This window comes from Plecotus auritus, assembly GCF_963455305.1.
Source record: "Plecotus auritus genome assembly, chromosome: 4".
Taxonomy (NCBI): domain Eukaryota; kingdom Metazoa; phylum Chordata; class Mammalia; order Chiroptera; family Vespertilionidae; genus Plecotus; species Plecotus auritus.
Genome location: NC_137775.1, coordinates 173,969,503 through 173,992,523, shown reverse-complemented (window position 1 = coordinate 173,992,523; position 23,021 = coordinate 173,969,503). Strand labels below are relative to the sequence as shown.

General features: G+C 38.3%; 2 protein-coding genes across 3 annotated transcripts in view; one reads left to right on the top strand and one right to left on the bottom strand.

Annotated features, from left to right (window-relative positions):
- Window positions 1–10,697, top strand: part of ANKMY2 (ankyrin repeat and MYND domain containing 2) — a 35,540-nt gene extending 24,843 nt beyond the window's left edge. The window contains exons 6-10 of one of the 2 annotated variants that reach the window (XM_080665303.1): window positions 87–301; window positions 1,076–1,211; window positions 4,542–4,670; window positions 6,413–6,542; window positions 7,928–10,697. In XM_080665303.1, the coding sequence (XP_080521429.1) occupies window positions 87–301; window positions 1,076–1,211; window positions 4,542–4,670; window positions 6,413–6,542; window positions 7,928–8,112 (795 nt within the window). In that variant the 3' untranslated portion in view covers window positions 8,113–10,697. Of the gene's footprint in view, window positions 1–86; window positions 302–1,075; window positions 1,212–4,541; window positions 4,671–6,412; window positions 6,543–7,924 lie in introns of both variants that reach the window. The other variant, XM_080665302.1, reaches the window with a different exon arrangement.
- A 2,567-nt stretch (window positions 10,698–13,264) lies between these two features.
- LRRC72 (leucine rich repeat containing 72) overlaps window positions 13,265–23,021 on the bottom strand; it is a gene marked incomplete at its 5' end in the record, with an annotated part of 33,052 nt that continues 23,295 nt past the window's right edge. The window contains 4 exons of the mRNA XM_080665212.1: window positions 13,265–13,687; window positions 14,536–14,563; window positions 17,535–17,687; window positions 19,021–19,110. Coding sequence (XP_080521338.1) covers window positions 13,522–13,687; window positions 14,536–14,563; window positions 17,535–17,687; window positions 19,021–19,110 — 437 coding nt within the window. The 3' untranslated portion in view covers window positions 13,265–13,521. The remainder of the gene's footprint in view (window positions 13,688–14,535; window positions 14,564–17,534; window positions 17,688–19,020; window positions 19,111–23,021) is intronic.

Genomic DNA, 23,021 nt, shown 5'->3' with positions numbered 1-23,021 from the left:
AAAAAAGACTTTCCTTGGTAATCTTTGGAAATCAACTAAAAGTGACTAATTTTTATACAGAAAAGTCTCACTAGAATTTCTTTTAGATCGTGATGCTTATAAATGAGAACCCTCTGCTGGCAGAAGAAGCAGCTCTGAACAAGTGCTACAAGGTGATGGATTTGGTTTGTGAGAAATGTATGAAGCAAAGTGACATGAATGAAGTATTGGCTATGAAAATGCATTACATCAGCTGCATCTTTCAGAAATGTATTAACTTCTTAAAAGATGGAGAGAATAAATTGGATACTCTGATCAAAAGGTACTGTATTTACAATGCCAGGTATAAAATACACTCACATAGAATGTTTTATTATACGAAGCCTCGTTATAGATTTAAAGTTTAAGTATTTTAGTAGCAGTTTGTTACTTTTAGGATCACCTTCAGTCTGCAAGAAACAGGGACAATTTTATACTTAGACTGCAGACTGATTATTCTGCTCTGTGCTCTCTACAGTGCTTTGTTATCCCCCATTACAAGCGAGGAATCTGAGGTGCGGAGAGGTGAAATAGCACGCATAAGGTCAGACAGCTAGAAAGCAGCCCAAGTGCAAATGTGAGGACAGGTGTTCTGTGCACAGGTGGTACTCTGGATTCGTCACGGCACTCCGGGTGTCTCTGTTACTGTACCGGGGACAGCTGTGTGTTACCTTTGTTCTCTAACCACCAGGGACCAAGTTCTCCTAGTTTTCCCGAGAAAAAGTAAACTCAGTCGGAAGGGTGTGACTTGCTGAGAGTTCTCATTCTTTGTACAAATAACCAACATGGTAATAAGTAACTAGCGAGTCTGATAGCTGTGTTCCCTGTGCTTTATGGCAGGGGTCACTTGCATAAATACCTCTCCAGGCACCTATTGCTGACAAGATCTCTCCTGACCCGGAGGCAGAACAGCAGTTTGAATCAAGTCTAGCCATGATTTAAAGAGATGATGACAATCTTAAATAGCCACGAAGAAGCTATTAAAAGTTCATGGGTTAAACTGGGAGGAAATGCTGAGTGATCCAACTCCAATTACTGTTTGAAAATTATCTTTCAGCTTATTAAAAGGCCGACCTTCGGATGGCTTTCCGATATATCAAGAAAAGATCATTAGAGAAAGTATCAGAAAATTTCCTTACTGTGAAGCCACACTCCTCCAGCAGCTGGTGCGAAGCATCGCTCCCGTTGAAATTGTAAGGCTCTTATCACTAAGTTCGCTCCAGCAGGAAGACCTAACCAGCATATTTTGTACAATGAGAGGCAGGTTCTCTTTAGCATTAATTAATTATTTAATAAGAGGAATTGTTATTTTAGAAAATTTTCAAGAACAAATGTAGAGATAGGTTTTCTGGTTAACCCTGTTTGTTTATCCATTTCCCTCCTCTAATCCTTTTCTTCCATTTATATCTTGTGGTTTAATAAACAGTAATTCCCTATGTCGGAGTCTAGGTGGTTATAGTGACCTGCATTTTAAAGACCTCTGTGAACCTGGAAAGGTGGGTACACATCTGCTATGTCATACAGATACACACGTGTTCACGGTAGTTTGTGAAAAACTAGGACAAGGTCCTGCACTAGATGAAAGTAGGAATTGATTGTCCAGGCTGATGGTTTTGGATGGAATGGTGAAGGGATGAAGACTGGCTTATTGCATGTCCTAATAAACTATCTTACAGTATGTTCCAGCTTCTTATAGTCTACCTTACTGCCTCTGACTTTATAAATTTTCCATTCTAAAAAAAGAAATCTATTTATACTTTGCAACTATGGGAAATAAATGTTAACTTTATCTGCTCTTTAAAGTACTTATTGCCCTTTTGTCCTATATTTATTTAAGCAGTATTTCATAGGACACTTCCTTCCTTCACTGTTTTGAATAGGTTTCTGTTCACCTTTTCTATACAAGTCATGCTTTTATACATCTCAATCAAATCCTTTTATCAGCCTTAGTCTATTAGGTAAGAAATTGATCCTGACACTCGTCCCATCCATGGCTTCCTCCCTTCCAGTGACAATGTTGCTTCTTCTCTGCATCCGTAGGGTGTTGTATCTTTTTCAGTGAGAAACATCAGGACTAGAAATGGGTTCCAGGTGCTCCTTTTACATTAAAACTTCACCTATTCAGGATCACGAAATAAGAGAGACCTGCACAGACAAGATGATCTCACGAACCTCATGCGTTGATTAATGCATGAGAGCTCGCAATGATTTCCCATAGAGATGCTTTATCCTGTTTAATATACTTGACTATTTAATGCTTAAGCTTTTGGGAGATTAAAGTTAGCTAGTTATGAGGGTGGTTTATTAATCATGAATGTGTTTGGCTGTACATATCAACACTCCAGCTAACCATAAATTAAATAAATAAGGACTTATTTATTTATTTACTTAGAAGCCCCAAAGTAGGCAGACCAGATCTGGCCCAGTGGCTCAGAAATAAATAGATTGGGGACCCAAACATTTTCCCATGCAATATTCTTTTGTTGTGTAGATTTTCATACTCATGCTTATGGCCTTACGGTTGCAAGGCATCTGATGCTCTTTACCCACGCTCACATTCCTATTCCAGGCAGGCAAGAGGGAACGGGGCCTATAGCTGGGAAGCAGGCTGTCCCAGAACCCCGCTGCCTGTGCTGCATGACCACACTTAGCTGCACAGGAGCCTGGGAAAAGAAGTACTTTTGGCTGGTCTAAATACTGCTGCTGCAAACAAAATTATGCTTCCATTAGTAAGGAAGTTGGGGAAATGATTAGCAGATAAACAACTAGCAATGGCTGCTATGGGGTATTTCCAGCACTAACAAGTGGTAGTTGACATTCTGCCTTTGAGGAGGAAAACAGAAAAACTAAAAATAGCAGTCCAGAGTACTTTAAAAAGAAGTCAAAGCAGATCAGTGTAGGGGTCAACAATTCATCTTAGCCCTGTATCATAGAATATCGTAGTTAGAGTTGATGGAGTACACTGATTGTTTATCCTAGTGATCTGAGTCATTGAGAGGAGGTTTATTAATAAAGTAGGATTTAGTGCATTTTAGAAAAATTTCTCTTCAAATTTTTTTGTTCTTTAAGTTATATATTCTGTTCTCTGGAAAACTACTTATCTGGAATGCCTGTGGTTGTGAGTGTCCCAGATAACCACTGTTTACTTCCTGATGGGTTTTGTGATATTGCAAGTTTATAAGCATTGAAACAATGCTAACCTTTGTTCATAACATGGTGGTTCTTTGGCTGGCTCCCATGGGGGTCACCTCTGGCCCCTTCTGACAGTGCTCATGCCAGGACCCTGCTGCAGAGGTTTTGATTCCCTCTGCCTAGTGTGGAGTTCTGGCTATGTCACAAAGTTCAACAGGCAGTGTGACGCGTGGACACACTTAAGAAATGTTGCTCCAGCCTTGTAACAGATTATACTGTTAAAGCTATTTGCTTTATCAATTCATAGTGCATGACTTAACTTCTGGAAGGCTAGCCGAGGTCTCTGATTTTATAGGATACTCTGGATACAGTATCCTGTTTGTTTTTAGTCTGACTGTCTTCCATGGGTGGAGCTTTGAAACCTAAACAGATTCTTATTTAACAAGTAGATGACTAGATTTTATATAGCAAGAAAGAGTTCTTGTCACCCAGTAATGACAAGAAAGATTCCATGTGGTTACTCAGCTGTGTCATCAATTTTTTTTCTGAAGCAATAGTTCAGATTAACAGCCACTTTTGAGGCAAAAAAATTACATGGGCTAATAAGTATTTAGTGTAACATTAAGTACCAATAATTCTCAAACTTTCAGTGTATTTCAGAATTATCTGTAATAAAGCAGGTACATGGACCACCACATCTTTAGAGATTCTAATTTAGAAGGTATGGGATGGCCGATAGATCTGAATTTTAAGCAAGTTCTCTAATGCACACCATCATTTGAGCATAACTTCCATAGACCTTTATTCCTGGTAAAATATATTAACTTAAATATCTAGTATCTGAGGTTTCATTTCACCTATTTTTTCTCGCCATTTACACTATCTTTATTCCAAAAGAGAATTCTTAGCACTTTAATATAAAAGGAAACCCAGTCATTATTATTTGTTTTCAGAAGGAGCATAACAATTTCAAAATGAGTGCTACTTTAAAATAATTCTTAAATCTTTTGAATATTTCGTTTGACTATCTTGAGTATACAGAACAGTGTAAAACAATGTTCTAAGAAAATCCCACTGAGTTCATTGTCTTATATCTGAAATCTTTGTGGGCTTATTGGATAATCCTAATTGATAAAACTTTTATTCTAGAAAAGGGCCAACTTTTTCTCTGTGAATATTTGGAGCCATGACTTACCTCCCGTATACTTTATATAGAAAATGGTATAATCAAAAGGGTATTTTTTGTCACGATGAAGTCGATGCAGTCGCTAACCTTAATGACTTTGTCTCTTGTGCGTCTGCTTCTAGATAAATTGTTCATGAAGTGTCATCTCAGTAATCTATCCATGGTCATTTTAGAGAGTTTCTTCTCTTCTTTATACCCATTCTAGGGTTCTGATCCCACTGCGTTCTCTGTACTTACGCAAGCCATCACTGGTCAGGTGGGTTTTGTGGATGTTGAATTTTGTACCACCTGTGGAGAAAAGGGAGCAAGTAAAAGATGCTCAGTATGCAAAATGGTAAGAATGAAGTTCTTTGAAATTCATTGACATCTGATTTAGATTTCATCCAAGTTGATAATTGCTTTTTAATATTCTGTAAATATAATGGTTGATATTAATTTTCTAATAAATTCTAATACATTAGATATAAAATATTTCATCTAACACTGAAAAGTAATTTGGAAGAGAGCTAAGGATAAGTGTAGTTCTGTGCCCTATCTTTGCCAAATGCCCAGACTGCCCCGACTTCTGTGCTGACCACCCCAAAGAAGAAAAGGATGTGAATAAATGAATGGATATGAGCAAATAGGAAAAAGGTCATACATAGGGGACCGAGGCTGTGCAGAGAGCCTAGAATAAGACAATTTATAAGTATACAATCTTAAATATTCTGATATTGACTTGACCTATAATCTCTTTATCAGCTCTTCCTTATAAAACTATAACTTCCTTGTGACTGTTATCAATCTTTAAGCTTTCTGGACTATACTACCTACTTCTGCCAAAATTATCTTTGTAAAGATAATTCTTTACAGTAATATCTGCTTGTTGTGTTTTTCTTGCATTCAGGTATTACGCATATGCATGTGTCTGTACATTCACTTTACCCTGTAGATAATGTTAATTTCTTCTTGTTTTAAGGTTGACATTCTTCAGCACATTCTTCTGTACCCCATTATATTCTATTGTAACCTACTTCTCCTGCCTCATCTCCTTTAATTTCTTACTTCTCTGAGTCTCAGTTTCCTTATGTGTGAAATGGGCTAGAGTTGTGAGAATTAAATGAGACCGTCTATATAGGCTAACTATTGTTGCATATAAAAACACTCCAAAATTCTGAGTTTAAAACAACAATCATTATTTCTCCCATGTTTGTGGTTGGCTGAGCTCAGCCAGGAACATTCTGTTCCATGTATCTCATCCTCCTTGGACCAGCAGGCCTGGCTGAGCATGTTCTCGTGGTGATGGCAGAAGTATAAGTCCGCAAATAGAAACACATATGAGGCTTTTGAGGTCCAGCCTTGAAACTGCCATGCTATCTCAGTCCTTGGGCCCAAACAAGTCACATGGCCAAATTTAAGGTCAGTTTTCCTCTCCTTCAGTAAAAAGAACTTCGCAGTCACATGGGAAAGCGTTTGGATGAAGAACTAGGGCCAGTAATACAACCTACAACGCCGTTTATGTTTAAGGGGCTACTGAAATGCTTGGCATATTATCTTGCAAAAGTCTAAGCTTCATTTACTCAAAACTCTTGTTGTCCTTGAACATGTCATTTAACTTCTCCTTTCCTGCATTTTTGTACAAGATAGTCCCTACACTTGGAATGCTTTTCCCATTTCTTTGTCTACTGACTCCTCCAGCTAGAGTGAGTCATTGCTTCCTCTGTGTTCCCATTGCTGTTACATCCTGTACTAGGCCGAGTTTCTGACTCCCTGCATGCAGCCTCATCCTGCTCTTTTTTGACTGTAGCTTCCTCTGGGACAACAATTGCACTGTACCAATTCAGGCACATAGTAGGTTCTCAGATAAATCATTTGTTAAAGAGTCTTTCATAGACCATTAGTTATGTATCCATTATTGTTATAAAGTGCAAGCTAAAAATTACAAATATACATCAATACACATGCACACATCATGGTTTCAAAACAAAGTATAGAAAACTTAATATTTTCACAGCGAGGTTCTTGGTTTAATGTCATAATGGAAAAATCCTGTAGTCATAGCTCTTAAATGCAAATAAACCTACAATTGCTTTTCAGGTAATATACTGTGACCAAACCTGCCAGAAAACACACTGGTTTGCACATAAGAAAATCTGTAAGAATCTCAAGGACATTTACGAGAAACAACAATTGGAGGCTGCCAAAGAAAAGGGTGACGAGGAGAACAGTGCGTATATAAGAGCTGAGCTGGCACTGCTGCTTAGTGGGGAGGGAGTGATGGATGATATGAACAGGGCCCGTAGGACCTGAGTTTGCTCTAGGGCCTAATGAAGTTTGAGTGACCAGTATAAGGATCTCTAACTTCTGTGTGGTCTCAAATGTGTTCCTGTTTTGAATCCCTGCTTTTGGGGGATAATTTATAGGATATAGTCAGCTTAGGTGCCACTGGAAAACAAAGGACATGAAATTCTGATTTTATTCCACATTCTGCTTTCTGGAACTGTGGGCCTCTTAATGAGTATTTACTTACATTCTGCTCACAAAGCATTTTAAGGTCTTTGAATAAGGGAATAATTAAATCTCCCCTAATGGCTAGCCAAGTATTTCAAGATTAGAAGCCTTTAAATTTCTTAATTTTAAAAACTGCAGGTGAAATTAGAACAGATTTATGAATTCCAATGGAATTGCAGATCTAATAATGCACAGGTTATATTTCTCTAAGTGTCAGAACAGTGAGTTCCATAGTATTTTTCCTCTCCCTCCCTCAAAAGTGTATGACTTACCTTGGTCAGAAACAGTGAATTGTTTCAGCAGTATTGGGGGAGAACTGCCCCCACTCCTATGCCAAACCCCAGAGTATATATCATGCATTTTACGGAGTGCTTGTAGTTTTAAAAGGTTGCTCAGGTGACTTTGATACTAAATACTTCCTCCTTTCACCCCTCAAGGGACCATGTCCCCTTTACTACTTGGTTGAGAAACAGTATTAGTGGGATTGCATAATCTGTAAAAAATTAAATCCAATTTGTATAAGTAAACTGTGAAGAAAATAGGCTTTCTGATGGCCATGCTTTTGCCTGTTTTCTGATGAAACCTGGATCCTATGTGGCGAGGACAGCGAGTAACAACTGGTCATGTTCTATACAAGTTGTGAGAGACAGATTGTCGCCAATGTGGGAACTCCCAGTTGCTAAACATCAGCACAGCCACACACGATTCTAAGTGCTACAAACACCGTTATTTGCCACAAATGTAGGATAGGTTTTACTATCCCTGACTTTGTAGGTAAGGAAACAACTTTGTACAGACAGTAACCCACAGACATCAAGTTAATTCATGGCAAAGCTCTATTCGAAAGCAGACTTTGTCAGATCCCAAACAACAGTCCTGATTTCAAGGCCTGGCTTTGGAGCCAGAGTCCTGAGTTCAAATGCCAGTTTTGTTGCTCTTCTAGCTGTGGAACTTTGAGCAAGTTAGCGAACCCTAAACCCTCTCTCCTCAGTTTCCCCACCTGTAAAATAATGATAATAGAGATAATTTCTCTCATGTGGTTATTATGAAGATGAAATAATACACGGAAAGCGAAAGGAAAATGACTTTTCTTTTTAGCAGATGGCAAACTTGATGTTGATTCGAATGGTGTTAATGAAGAGCAGCCAGAGGCTGGACCGGCAGTGCCCCAGGAGGACAGCGATGCTAAGGGTTCTGAGGAAGGGGAGAAGGCCTCTCTGCAGTGTGATGCTGGCTTGGAGTGCTCCCAGGAGGCTACTGCAGGTCCTCTGGCATCTGAGGAGTAAAAGCCAGAGCACATGCCAGCACGGATGGTCCTCACCCTGCAGGGCCGGAGAACGTGTGGGATTGTCCCCATTGCCTGTGACAGCGCATGGCACCATGGCAGGATTTCCTAGAATAGATGCTTGCCAGCAAAGCTGTGTCTACCATGTTCTAATTCCCCCTGATTTCTGTTCTATAATTTGACAGATATTCCTATGGGAAAAAATTAATTTTCAAAATACAGGAGAAACATTTCTACTTCCTTTCGGAGCCCAGCTTTCCAGCAGTTGTTCTCAAAGGGGAGAAAATCCCCTTAAAGAAGAAATAGAGGCTCTAGGAAACAAAGGGTGAAGTCAGACAGGTGTAGGAGAGGAGATTTTTAAGAAAGAAAAAGTTATAGCAACAAAGATGGGTAGTTAAAAAAAATCATAACTTTTGTGTGAATAAAATGCATATAAATAGCATTTACAATAGTGAAGTTCTATGTAGTAGGATATAAGGAAATAAAGAAAGGCTGTGTGTTTAAAGATCTCTGCCAGATTCCAGCTAATTATAGTTTTCTATAGAATTATCCTGAGCAGTCTGAACTGTATGTACTTCCTGCAGTGATGTTTTATCTACATACAGTGTCTGTACCTTCAGAAATACCAGGTTCCCTGAGGCACTAAGGCATCGCCAGAGCTATCTCGGCTTGTGTAGAAAAGGATTTTTTACTAAATAACGGCTAAACATAGTTTCCACAATTGTAAAACTAATTCATGTGCCATATTCCACTTGAAAGGTTGACTTTTATCTTCCTGCAAGCTTTTCATGTGGCCCTTCCTCTCCAAAAACTGATTTATAATTGTCCTTTGTAGAATGTTCCGGCATCAGTTTTTAGAGTGCAGTATTTAAACATAGTTAGAATGTGATGGCTGAAGACAGCGCCGTGTTACATAATTTTTTGTGTTGATTGTAAAATAAATTGTGCCTATTAATATAACCAACTCACATCTTATTTCATAGTTTATTGCTCAGGGGTGGTACATATTAGAAAGCTTAGCAAATATTGGAGACCAAAGTAGTAATAGCTTTTTGTTTGTTTGTTTGTTTGTTTTTAACTTATTGATTTGAGAGAGAGAGAAAAAAAAAAAACACATCGATTTGCTGTTCCACTTATTTATGCATTCATTGGTTGATTCTTTTATGTGCTTTGACCAGGAATCAAACCAGCAACCTTGGCATATCAGGATGATGCTCTCACCAACTGAGCTACCTGGCCAGGACCAATAATTGTTTTAATATGTATAATTGCAAATAAAACAACTAGAATTCTCACTTCACTTCGCTTCACTGATCAAATTATTCTATCTTGCTCGTTCTCTCTTTCCTTAAAACACATACATCTTTGGAGCATCCTATACCATGCTGCATGTGAGTAAACTTGTTAGTGGTTAGGAATGCAGCAGGCAGAGTTTGTCTGAACTTATCAGTCATGACAAGCCTCCCTTCATTCATCAAGGTACCTCATCTGCACACGGGTAAACCTTGGATAGTAAAATGTCCTCCCAGGCTGCCCTGACCCACAAATGTGTTTTTTACCTGAGGTCCCTGATTTTTAATTGTTTTGGATTTGTGTTGACATCATTCTGTATTACCATCATGGTCCCTGTCTTTGGATACCATAGAGAGTTACTAAAAAAAACAGAAGGAAATAGAAAAATCCAGAAATGTGGCAATGCAGAGGTAGTTTTCTCCTTCATTGAAATGAATGTTGATATAAATCAGAACTCTAACACAGCTATAACTGACATAAATAGGAACTTGGACAAAGAGGACCTCACATATAAACTGTGTCAGTATCAAAATTTTCCATGAATGTATTTCAGGAAAGGGGTGGTCAGAAAATGGGGTTTAAGAGAAAATGAGATTGGTTCTGGTTATAATCCTTTGTCACAAATAACCAAAAATAGATGTTTCCATTATAACACCATCAAAACAGGTGGTTAGTCCAGTTATTTTTTTTAACCATGTATATTATTTTCAATACTAGAGGCCCGATGCAAGAAATTTTTGCACTGGAGGGGAGGGGTCCCTCAGCCCGGCCTGTGCCCTCTTGCAGTCCAGGACCCCTCGCTCCTCACTGCCCGCCTGCTCACTGCTCCTTAGTGCTACCACGGAGGCAGAAGAGGCTCCCGCCACCGCTGCTGCACTTGCCAGCAGTGAGCCCTGCTTCTGGCTGAGCGACACTCACCCTGTGGGAGTGCACTGACCACCAGGGGGCAGCTCCTGCATTGAGTGTCTTCCCCCTGGTGGTCAGTGCGCATCATAGCGACCGTTCATTCTGGTCATTCCTCCGTAACAGTTTCTTAGGCTTTTATTATATAGATGCTATCAAGAAACATCTCAAATAGAACCTGTAGGATTAAGCATAGTCTTATTACTCCAATATATCTTAATTAAAAGCGCCCTCTCAATTGCATCGTCCATTTTGTAGAGTTTTAGGTTATATAACTAAGGATCATATCTCTTCCATTTTGTAATTCTCCCCAAATATTGTGTTTTTCAATCTCAGACACTTAGTAGCCCTTCATTATTGAATAAAAATGTTCAGTATTGAGTGCATTTTAAAGCAAGTCTTTTCATTCAAATGAAATATTTAAAAGGAGATTAAAGCCCTGACCGGTTTGGCTCAGTGGATAGAGTGTCAGCCTATAGACTGACGGGTCCCAGGTTCAATTCCAGTCAAGGGCATGTACCTTGGTTGCGGGCACATCCCCATTGGGGGGTGTGCAGGAGGCAGCTGATCGATGTTTCTCTCTCATCGATGTTTCTAACTCTATCCCTCTCCCTCTCTGTAAAAAATCAATAAAATATATATTAAAAGGAGATTAAGTAAAAAGTCCTAACCATATTTTTGTAATTGGAATACATTTTAGTGATTATAAACTTAAAAATACCAAACTACACATTCTTTTACTACTCTTAGTGGTTAATCTGGAAATTACAATATCCCATCCTTAAACTTACTACAAATCTAATTAAAAATTAATACTTATGCAACTCATGGACCAGCTCAAACCTGATCCTGTTTAAGTATGCATTTCCATCATGAAATGGATTGTTGCTATACCCGGCCAATGTTACTGCTTGGTGAGTTTGATACACTCAGCTCCTGAGGGGTACCTCTGATCAGACTGTTACTTAGTGGCTAATGGCCAGGCTCTCAGTTCTAGAAGGGATGCAGTCGCATGTCAAGAACTAACTCAACAGTGACTAGTTCTCTGCCGCTGATAAGGGACCTTATTCAGGAACCCTTGAAGACTGAACTGTGACTCTCAGAGCTTGCCAGACACCTCACAAGGCATCCTTACCTCCCGCTAACATTTCTAGCACCATGGATTATGCGGGGGTTATTACTGTATTGCTTATCTATTACTGTGTAACCAGCTACCCCAAAAGCTTATTAATTTGAAGCCTCAATAAGCATTATCTTACACAGTTTCAGCCAGCCAGAAATACAGGAGCCACTTAACTGGGTGGTTCTGGCTTGGGGTTTCCCAGGAGGGTGCAGAGCAGCTTTCGGCCAGGGCTGCAGTCATCTGAGGCTTTAACTGGGTCGGGAGGGTGACTTGCAGCTCACATGGTTGTTGGCGGAAGGCCTTAGGTCCTCCCTGGCTTTGGGAAGGAGGCCTCAGGCAGTTCCTCAGAGGGCTGCCTTAGTGTCGTCACACATGGCCGCTGGCTTCCTGCAGAGTTACATGATTTAGGAGAGAACAAGAGAACATTTTGATTCTTTCTATGACCTAATTTGGAAGCCACACCATCATGTATGCCTTGGTATCAGCCACGCACCCACATCAATGCCAAACTCCTTGTCTCTCTCTCAGCTGTCACCTTCTGCCAGGAGCACGTCGGCATTGCAGACTGGCTGTGCACAGGCTCCTAGGGGTCCACAGGTAAAAGTTGGTTCTAGATTCTCACTGACAGCTCACTGCTCCCTCCAGGGCTCTCATCTCCTGCCCATGCTGATTTCAGCCCACTTCTAGTCAGGGTGAGGCAAACATAGGTTTTCAGCTGTGAGTATGCAAAAACAGTTTAATCTTGTATTACTACTTACTCAGTATTGTATTGTTTTCCATATGAACAACTGTAAACCGAATGTTGCCACACCCTCTAAATCTATGTAACAGAATGTGATGGTTCTAAGCACCAGCAAAGGGGGAAATGTCACCCTGCTTTTTATAAGCTTTTGATCATTGCTCTTTATCTTAGCTAGAGACAACCAGTGATGTGTGTGAGTTACCTTAACCGTCGGTTTTGTGTCTCAGTCCCACGCAACTGCTGAAAGCTTTTCTAGTTTCTCCTTCCACTGGTGGCATTCTTGTGGCTAGGCTAAGCTCGGATTATTAGCCCACATGCAAATGACCAATGCCTCCAAAACAGCCGACTGGATTAACGAATTGTGGTACAATCATACCATGCAATACTGTACAGCAATGAGAACCATAGAGTTACTGCTATTAGCAACAACATGGGTGAATTTTACAATGCTGAGTAAAAGAAGCCAGACAAAAAATAATGCCACTTCTGTGATCTCATTTATATGCCTTTCAAAAACAGACACAATTCATGTACACTTTAGAAATCAGGACAGGGATTACTTTTGAAGTACAGGTAGTAATGAGTAATAGTACTGGTGACAAGAACAAGGAGGCGTTTAGAGTGCTAGTAATGTTCTAGTTCTTGGTCCAGTTACATGGACGTGTTCATTGTTTGAAAATTTGCTGAGTCGAGCTCTTATGATTTGTATACATTTCTATATATACACTTTACTTCAACAAAAACATAACATCAAATGCGGGAATTTTTCATTATTAGCATTTATGTTTATATTTAAACTAGAGGCCTGGTGCATGAAAATTCATGCATTGGAGGGGGATCCCTCAGTCCAGCCTGCCTCCTCTCACAGTCTGGGAGCCCTCAGGGGTGGGAGGTGACCCAGCGATCAGGGGAAGGCAACACCCCATCACACCTCTGCTGCCGCCACTGCCAGCAGCGCAAGCCTCGGCCGACCCTGGTTACCTGAGCCTCAGGTGGCCCTGGATGGCTGGGCAGCTGCCATCCGAGGTTTGCCTGCGCCTCGGGCCAGCCCTGGGCGGCTGGGGGGCTGAGGGGATTGGGGGACTCCAGAGGCAGGCATGCAGAGCAGCCAGGCCCGCCTGGGGGCAGGCCCGGCCTTGCTGCGCACCTGCTGCCCCAACGGGGCTGAGGGGACTGGGCACCGCCATCTTGTGACTGTGGGTGCCGCCATCTTTGTGACGGTGTGAGAGTCAATTAGCATATTCTCTCTTTATTAGATAGGATGTTTCAAATAACGCCATGATAACAATGCTAATCACAGAGAAGTTTAATACACAACTGGAACCACCAGGGTTCCGAGAAGACCAGGGTTATCTCAGTGTAATTGTGAGCATCTGAGCAGGTTTTGTGCCTTTGTCTTCAAGGTATTTTTCCTCTCGTTTGGGAACTGTGCTCCAGTTCAGAGAGGTGAAAGTCATCGCTGATCTCTTCATGGACCTGACAAAAACAGCATCTTCTGGATCATCAAACACAATTCTGAAAAAATGGCAATTATGTTAGAAAATGTCAATTAGATCAAAATGAATTTTTAATTTAAATATATCAATGCCACATTTTCTACGGTGCCACTAACAAATACATTTTGGGCTCTACTGACAAATGACTTTCAGGAGAAGCAATGCTATTTTTATTATGTATATTGTTTATTTTAATAATAGAGTTTTTTACCATATTGGGATCAGCTATTACAGTTTAGGTCTCACAAATGTATACATTCATGTTTTAAACCAGTGTTAAATGAAATGATTAAAATATTTCTAGATCTTGTATGTATATTAGTATTTTGTATACATTTTATTGGAATATTTCCTATATTATGCTATATTTTATAAATGTGCTTGGGGATAATATTTTTCAAAACAAAATTCCTAAGTTAAAAATTAAAAGAGTAATGGTTTTTAAATTCATCAATATTAATGAATTTGAAATATTTTTCATAGTTTAATGAAGTATTTGCTTTTGAAAATGTAAATTTCAGTGAATATAAAATATTAATAATTGCTGTCACTGGGAATATTTAGGGGAACAGTAAGAAAGATAAAGGCTCTTATCTGTAATAGCTAATAATTATTAAGTTTTATTTTACAAATCCAATCACATTTTCATTTATTTTAGGTTATAAAAATAATATTAAAGTGTAAATATGTCAAATATGAATACATAGCTTGAACTCATCACAGAAAGATAGCATTTTTTTTCTATTGAAGAGATAGTCATTTTTATTAATGCATTAAAATCTATTTTGGGAAGTGGGAGTAATTTAGGGGATAACAGAATTATGAAATAAATAATTCAATAATGAAGTTAAAGTTAAAATCACTTACTTGTCTACATTATTCCCAAATACAAAACCTAAAAAAAATAATTTCTAAATTAGTATCTTTCAAATGTTTACTTAGCATTTTAAAACAATTGAGCAATGCTGTAAAGAAAAAGTCAAGAGCATAGGTCTCTGGTTTTCAAGCAAGCATTTCAATGAATAATCCAATCCATCAAAAAAACCTTGATACCAAACCCTACAACGAAACTTTCTCTTAGATATAGTGCCTTAGGTTTGTCTTAGGTTTTGAGGCAGATTTTTAAATGCAATCTACATCTCAAAACTCTGAGGACAGAATGCTTAATCAATTTAATTAATAATAGAATCCAAGTGGGAATTTTTATAATTGAGATACTGAGTCTTATGTACAGAAATTGATCCTTTTTCTTCTTTTTTTTATATAGTCATATGCATTTACAAATGGAATAATAGACCAAATGAGGAGAAATATTTAGGGCAGTTTAAACCATTTGGATTCTTGGCATTAACTTCAAAGAAATGGAATAAACAAATCCTAGATCACAAGACTCTCCATCTTCCCTAGCTCTGGCACTCAAAGGCTAGTCCTCAAAGCTTGGCCTTCTTCTGGTATCTTGCAGAGACTGTCATTGCGTTGTTTATTCCTCTTCAGAAGACCTAGCGCCAGGCTAGAGATGGAATGCAGCAGCACCTGTTAGGCCACCAAAGCCCACAGTGCGAGCTCTTGCCAATCCATAAGCAGCAGGGAGCACGCAGCCTCTGCCTTCAGAGAGGAGCTGATGGCATCCTTCCCTTCACAAGTGCTGACTCAAGTCTCCCACAGATCAGAAAGCTGAAGCAAATTAATGTCCAAAATACAGCTTTGACTGACTAGCAGCGATGGTGCTCGAACCCAGGGGACTCTGACCTCAGAGCTCATGCTCTTGCCTCTATGCTGGTTGTTCTCTAACTGGAGAATGCACAGATCACCTGAAAGGCACAACTTCCTGAGTCCCACCTTTGCGTAATTTCTAATGTAGTAGCTCTCATTTGGGACAAGAATTAGCATTTGTAACCAATAGTTGTTAAGTGTGGCCGCTGCTGCTGCTGCTGCTGCTGGTGGTGGTGGTTTGGGGACCACACCTGGAGAACCACTGCTCTACACTATATTATTCTGCATCCAGAACATATCCTCCAGGCATTTCTTCTATTCTATGGGACATATAGGGATGAAGCAACAAGTTAAATGACACTTTGGGGAAACAATCATGCAAATTCTACATTGTTATAACTGGCCCGGTCTCTTCGAAAAGTCGTGGAAACAATTTTGGAATCAATTCTAAATTAAAAGAGATTAAAGGGCCATAACAGCCAACTGTAATAATGAATCTTGACTGAATTCTGGTTTGAAAAAGCAGCTATGGAAGCCATCTTGGAACTAGGAAAATTTGAATATGGATTACATATTTAATAATATAAATGTTACTTTTCTTAGGTGTGATAATGGCATTGTGGCTCTATAGGACAATGTGATTTTAAAATTTACTGGCCGAATTAGGAGTGAAATGTCATAATGTCTGTGACTGAAGTATTTAAATGATTCAACGATACTTTTATTTTTCCAGTTTACATAAGGCAAAGTCTAAATGGAGGGTGGAGAATATGGCAGAATATTACTATTGAATATACATGGGCATATACAAGTGTTTAACATTCAATTTTTTCTATATTAGAAAAATATCACAATAGTTAAGAAAAAAGTCCCAATTTTGCCCTCATTTTTCTTCTTTTCTTGCTCTGTCTTAAATAATAATTTAGCTGGTTGTAAAATTCTTGGCTGACTATTACTTTTCCTTAGCATTTTAAAGGTATTAGATCACTATTTTCTGACTTCCATAATTGCAGTTGGGAAGCTTGTTGTGAATCTACAAATCATTCTTTTGTAGGTAAATTTACATTTCTTCTCTATTTTAAGATAATTTTGCCTTTGATGTGGATTTTTGTTGTTATTAGTCTTTTATGTCTTTGGAATAGTTTTGTCTGATGAATCTAAGGATTTATATCATTTACCAAATTTGGAAAATTCTTGGCCATTATTACCTCAAACATTATCTTCTGCCCAATTTCTCTATTTTTTTTTTTGTTCCTTCAGGATTATTAAACTTATATTGAACCTTACCTTTCTAATATTTGCTTATCTCAACAGCTAATTTTCTATATCTTTCTCTCAGCTGCATTCTGGGTAATTTCTTCAAAACTCTTTTCCAATTTCATATTTTTCCCTTTGTTTTTAGAAAATCTGTTCTAGAATGTATTTTCATTTTCAAGTGTATGCTTGAAAAGTATCATGAGGAAAAGGCTTTTGTCTTTGTATCTTTTTAAATCCCTCTTTATGGTGCAGCAGCCACCTTATAACCATAAAGCACACTAAGAATAGTAGAACAAAAGATAGTTACATTCTTGAACACTAATGACATCAATGAACTTTACACTAACCTGGAACCCTACCTTTGTACTTCTTTACTATGTGAAAAACATAAACCTCTATTTGTGTAAAGCACTGTAGTTGGATTTCTGTTACATACAAGAAATTAATTCCAATTAATAAAACATCAGAATATATTCAACTTATACTTGCATATAATAACCAAAATATTAACTGCACTTATTTCTGGGTGGAGAAATTATGGATGATCTTTATTTCTCCTGAATATATTTTCTATATCATCAAAAACTTACAGCCTTAATTGGTGAAACTGTCTAGTGATAGTGGTATAATAACAACCATAGTTTACTAACTGATCCCTGTATACTGTGCTAGACACTGGGGTAAGGAATTCAGCGTAATATCTCATTATTATTATATCATCTCATTTAATTTAATATAGGTAAATGAAGATAAGAATTGCATATCCCTTTAATTTGACTAAATTACAAATATTTGTTTCACTGTGTTGGTACTTAACTTATTATAAATTACAGTTATTATTATCAAATTACCCAAAAGTTTGAGAAATTATAATTTCATTTTTTTTTGCAAAATACCTTTAGGTACCGTGTTGGCTGGTTTTTGCTTAAAAGGTGATCTAGGATTCCATGAGGCATCTGCTTTTCCTCTGAATGCGATTGACTGAACAAGATGAGCCTTTTTATGGTTAAAAATGGTAATCATTGATCTTCTTTCTTTTTCTGTAACTTCTGATAAATGCAAAAAGTAATGTTATTGCATAGCATTAAAAATAGTTATGCAGAGTAATTCAAAACAGATTTGAACACCTTCAAAAATATAGGGTGTCCCCAAAAAATGTATACACACATTTTGAATAATTATAAAGGTAGTGTTTATTAAAACACATTTCATTTTCAAAATTGAGCTAACAACTGTTAAAGTATACATTTTTGGGGGGACACCCTGTATTTTTATCTGAATTATTGTATGTGAACATCCTGTCAAAACTAATTTGTGAAGGGCTATCACAGTCATCCCCATAATCTTACAAGTGCCCAATATATGCCCCTCAGGCCACAGGCATGATCAACCCTAATTAATGTCTCCCAGGCCCTTCCTAACACATCACCATGGATGACTGACATCTCAACTCTGATACATCCCTCCTTCCCTCCGGGCTGTGGGACGAGAAGGCATAAACATAAGGTTTTGATAAATCCTCATTAAGAAGGTGCTCAGTAATTATTAAGAATGTTCAAACCTAGAGACAGAAAGGTGAGTAGACAGATTGATAAAGCAGGCCTCCAAAAATGTATAACTTAATGCACTGACCATTTTTGTAGCTTATAGGAATCAGACATACTGGTTTATCTACAATGTCTAAAGATATATTCATAAAGAAGTTATCATTGATAATATGCATTTAATATACACTGAGTGGCCAGATTATTATGATCTCTGAATGCATAATAATCTGGTCACTCAGTGTATATCCTATATAATAAAAGGCTAATATGCAAATTGTCCCTTGACCAGGAATTCGACCAGCAGGCAGGCCGGCCAACCGCCCATGTCCCCTCCTCCTGGCCAGACTGGCTGGACCCCACCCATGCACGAATTCATGCACCAGGCTTCATATATATATACTGAGTGGCCAGATTATTATGCATTCAGAGATCATAATAATCTGGCCACTCAGTGTATATGTTTACAGAATTTCAAAGTACATGATTTCATGATTTTTAGAACTTAAATAGACCTTAAGAGATTTAGTCCAATTCTCTCATTTTTGAAATAAGAAATTAAGGTACCAGTGGGCAAGTGATTTGGCATTTAACACACTAGTGTCTAACGCAGAATTCAGAGACCTGTCCTCACACTCAATGAGATGACCTTTCCAAGACAGTGGTCAAGAGGCATACATTCCTAAAGTAGGGCAGGTTTCATAGAGCAAAACTTTCAATAAAAATTTTAAGACTTTCATTCACACAGAAATTTATTTTCAAAGATATTCAACATTTTTAAACCACTGAATTATGACTGCCTCTTAAGTATTTCTCAGCAAGAAAAAGGCGTCCTTACGATTTCGGTCAAGCAACTCTACTCCTGGAAGGTGGTAGATGATATATAAACGATACAGGTTATATTGGCAAAAAGGGTTTTGGTAGAGACCTGCAAAGATGTCAGATTTCAAAATTAGTTTCATTCATCACTTAATGAAATATGGACAGTCACAGGATTCATAGAAAACATAAGGATATGTTGAGCTCTGCTTCACAGACCAAACCAACATCCTCAGCAAAACCTTCCTTATTCAGAGGAGCACTTACTTTTCCGGTCTGTTCAATTCATTCATTCAACAATATTTTCAGTGCTTACTGTCTATTAGGAACTGTGCTAAATGCAGGGGACATATTGTTGTCCGAAATCTACCACACGTGAGAACACTTTTAACACATCCTTAAGCTAATTAGTCAGGAAGAACTAGCTATCAGTGGTCTTGATGCTGCTCTTTATCGAAGTATTTGTTCACTTGATTCTCTTCTTCCAGCCTCAAAAGTCACAGGGATGCCTGTGTAGAGATGGGCAGAGATGCTGGGCACTGTTCTAATAGTTTTCTTTCTCCACTGCATAACCATTGCACATAGTTCAGAATATTAAGTGCCAGTAGCAGCTTCAGATCTCAGCAGGAGCAGAAATGAGCAGGTGTGGATGTTGCATCGTGTCTACCCCTGGCCAGGTGCAGGGGGCTCAGAATCCCTGTGCACAGATGCTGGGACACCTCATGAGCCATGCTGGCTAATACAGGGGCAGGGCGTGGGCGGCATGTGGGCATAGGAGAGATCCTGGCACTTCTGACGTCACATTCCTTAGGCACCAGCATTTGGAACATTTAGAAAAAATCTTCAACTAGGAAGTTGTGAAGGTTTTATTTTCATGGGAAAGGTAAAGTATTTTCCCTATTCTTATTTAGCTAGTATTAAACAGGGTATTCAATACAATGTAAAATAAAACTTTTATGACTTCCAGTTGGATATCTAGAGCTATTGGATTCTGCCTACAAACAATTTCTAAAAACAAAACAAAACAAAACAAAAATACTGTACTTCTGGAAAATACATCTAGGGAGGACCACTAGATGGCAGTAGCAGAAAGAGCTCCAGTTAGTGTACAACTATACTCTCAACATTGAGGTTCTTCCACTGTACATATTAAAGCAAGCAGTACTGCTGCAGCATTTGACTATCTATAAAATATAAGCAGGCTTGATAAAATCATGAAAATATTAAGCATTGGAAATCCACAAAAAACTGACTAACACTTATAAAGAACATTTTGCAACCTAAAGATGGGAGGGCATGCTTAAAACACAATAAACTATTTAGATAAAAACTGAAAAAGTAAATCATCTGGACATTGTCTCGGTAGTTAATCAAATGTTCTAATATTTGTTGTACAAATACAAACTTTTATGGCTAATAAAACCATTACATTTAGCTATTCCCTGGGGAAAACATGAGTTTTTTTTGTTTTTTGGTTTTTTTTGTTTTTTGTTTTTTTTAGAAGGATTTAAAGTAGGCAATGAAAGACACCTGGTGCATCATAAACAAAAGTTTTAAGACTGAGGAAAGGCATAAAAGACAATGTAGAATGACAAAAGAATTTCAAAGAAAGGAAATATGTGTGTATTGGGAGTTAATGAGAGGAAAAAATGAAATGGATATTTTTCAAGATTTCTTAAGTGAGGGCAAAACTGGCTTGCATTTTAATCTTAAAAGAGAAGGAATTTAAAGTGGTAACAAATAATTATAACTACAGGACAGAGAATAGAATGGATGTATATTACACCAGTAATAAGGACAGATTTAAAAAGATCCACAGGGATCATGTATTGTAGTTTGAGCCAGAAAGAGAATAGAAAAGGACACCCTGTAAGGATATAAAAGCAAAACCCAATTGTTTTTAATGAGAGTTTAGGAGGGAGAAAAAGTCACATATTTTTTAGTGGAAAAGTCTGCTCTGGTTCCTATCTTGGAGAATCACATCTGACACCTTGTAACCCTCTCATTCATTATAGCAGCTGAGAGCAGAATTGGCCTTTGCATATGATGTTAATGGAAGATGTAACATCTTCCAGTGACATTACTTCCGTATACCTTGCATATATTCTTTTCCCTCTGAGCACATTACTCTATCATCTCTTTTTTATTTTATTTTTAAAATATATATTTTGATTGATTTCAGAGAAGAAGGGAGAAGGAGAGAGAGAAACATCAATGATGACAGAGACTCATTGATCAGCTGACTCCTGCATGCCCCCTACTGGGGATCCAGCTGCAACCTGGGCATGTTCCCCAATCATTGAGCCACAACGGCTTGACTACCATTTCATTTCTTTTCTTGGCTTTGTCTCCTAATGCTTCGTTAAGTAACATCTTTATGTAAACATGAAAAAAAAAAAAACCAATCCACTTCTGGCTTCAGATTTGGATTTACTGCTATTACATTAAGAAAATGTCTCAATACTAAAAATTCGATGTGCTTATTATGGTTCAACAGTCATCTCATCATAAAATAAAAGCTAAGTGACAGTAAGTCTGAAAACTCTGCCACTAAGCCCAAGCTCTGCTTGAATTAACTTTTAAAAAATAAATAAAATTAAATAATTTGAAAGGCATTTCATCTTTATTCTTCTTCCCTTTTTCCCTAAGCTCTTCAATTTTAGAAGGAAGCAATCTTATTTTTAACTGTCTTTTTTTCCCCTCCTATACTTTTAAGCATTTCACATTTTGGATTTATGAGTTTTGGATTGATGTTACTAAAATTACCAGAGATTAAGTTTCTGAGATATGAAACTGGTTTCCTGTGTCTGAAAGTTCTGAAAGCCTTCCGTGATGTATGGGGCACATTCTTTTAGAAAGTATGAAGCAAAATTGCTTACACTTTCACTTTCAATAGGTTAATACTAGTTAATCCGCCTTCCCTCTAGGCTACTTCTGGAGTACACCTCAGTGGCGCCAGCACTGTCTTGCTTATCTTAATTTGGGATTCTGAGTCTAAGCAATTTACATTCACACAATATATCAAAATGTCTCTACTACCTTACTGCACACACTTGAGTTACTTGAGTCACATGTGTGAATCTACTTATTATTGAAATAGAAGAGAAAAAAATAGTTGTCTAATTAATTGGCTTCAGTTAATGTGTTTAAACTTTTAAAGCAAAATTTAAAATCATAATTTAAGTAAACCCAAATGTTTTTAAGACCACCTTTGAAGGAAGTAGATGTAATTAATAACGTACCAACATACCCGTTTTGACACATGGGGAAAATGATAGAGAGAAGCTTAAAGCAGTTGAATCATGTGCCTGTACAGAACAGCCGTGGAGGAAGTTCAGATGCCAGTGATCAGACACCAAGATTTTAAGGTTCTGGCTCAAGGTTACTTAGTAAGGTCATCAGCTCCATGATTATCACCATCTTATTTTAACTAAACTCCGTGGCCACTGAACACCACTAAAGCAGGATCTGAACAGAGTGGAGGGCTCAGGATATTCTCTTCTTCAGGACATACAGCAGTGGAAAACCCAGCTGGCTCTTATTGGGGGACTGTCCTGTTTTGCTATTGGAGGGGTGGGCCTACCTTGAAGAACATTTCAGGTAAAGAGATCTAAATGAAGAGACCTCTGAGATCGCAGTCCCACCCTCATCTCTGAGGACCCCTCCTCATGCCCTGGCTGTTTGCCATCAACAGGGGACGGGGGCCCAATGAGGGGAGGTAGAAAACGTTGAAGAACAGAACCTGTAGAAAATGAAGACCCTCTGTTGAAAAGGGCACTCTCTGTTTTCAATGGTGAATCCTTATAGCTCTAAGAAGCAAGTCTTAAACATTATGCAGTGTCGGCTTCTAAGTATCCTCTCCAGCAGTGAAGCTAATGAAACAGAGAAAATTAGAGGGAAATGCGGAGACTAAAAGTTTAAGAGCACAAAAGTGTAAGGACTTTGTTGCTGTTGGTGTTTTGTTCCCTCTGTGCTGAGAGAAAGGCAGGCGCCTGAAAGTTAGTGAGTGTCATCAGCCAG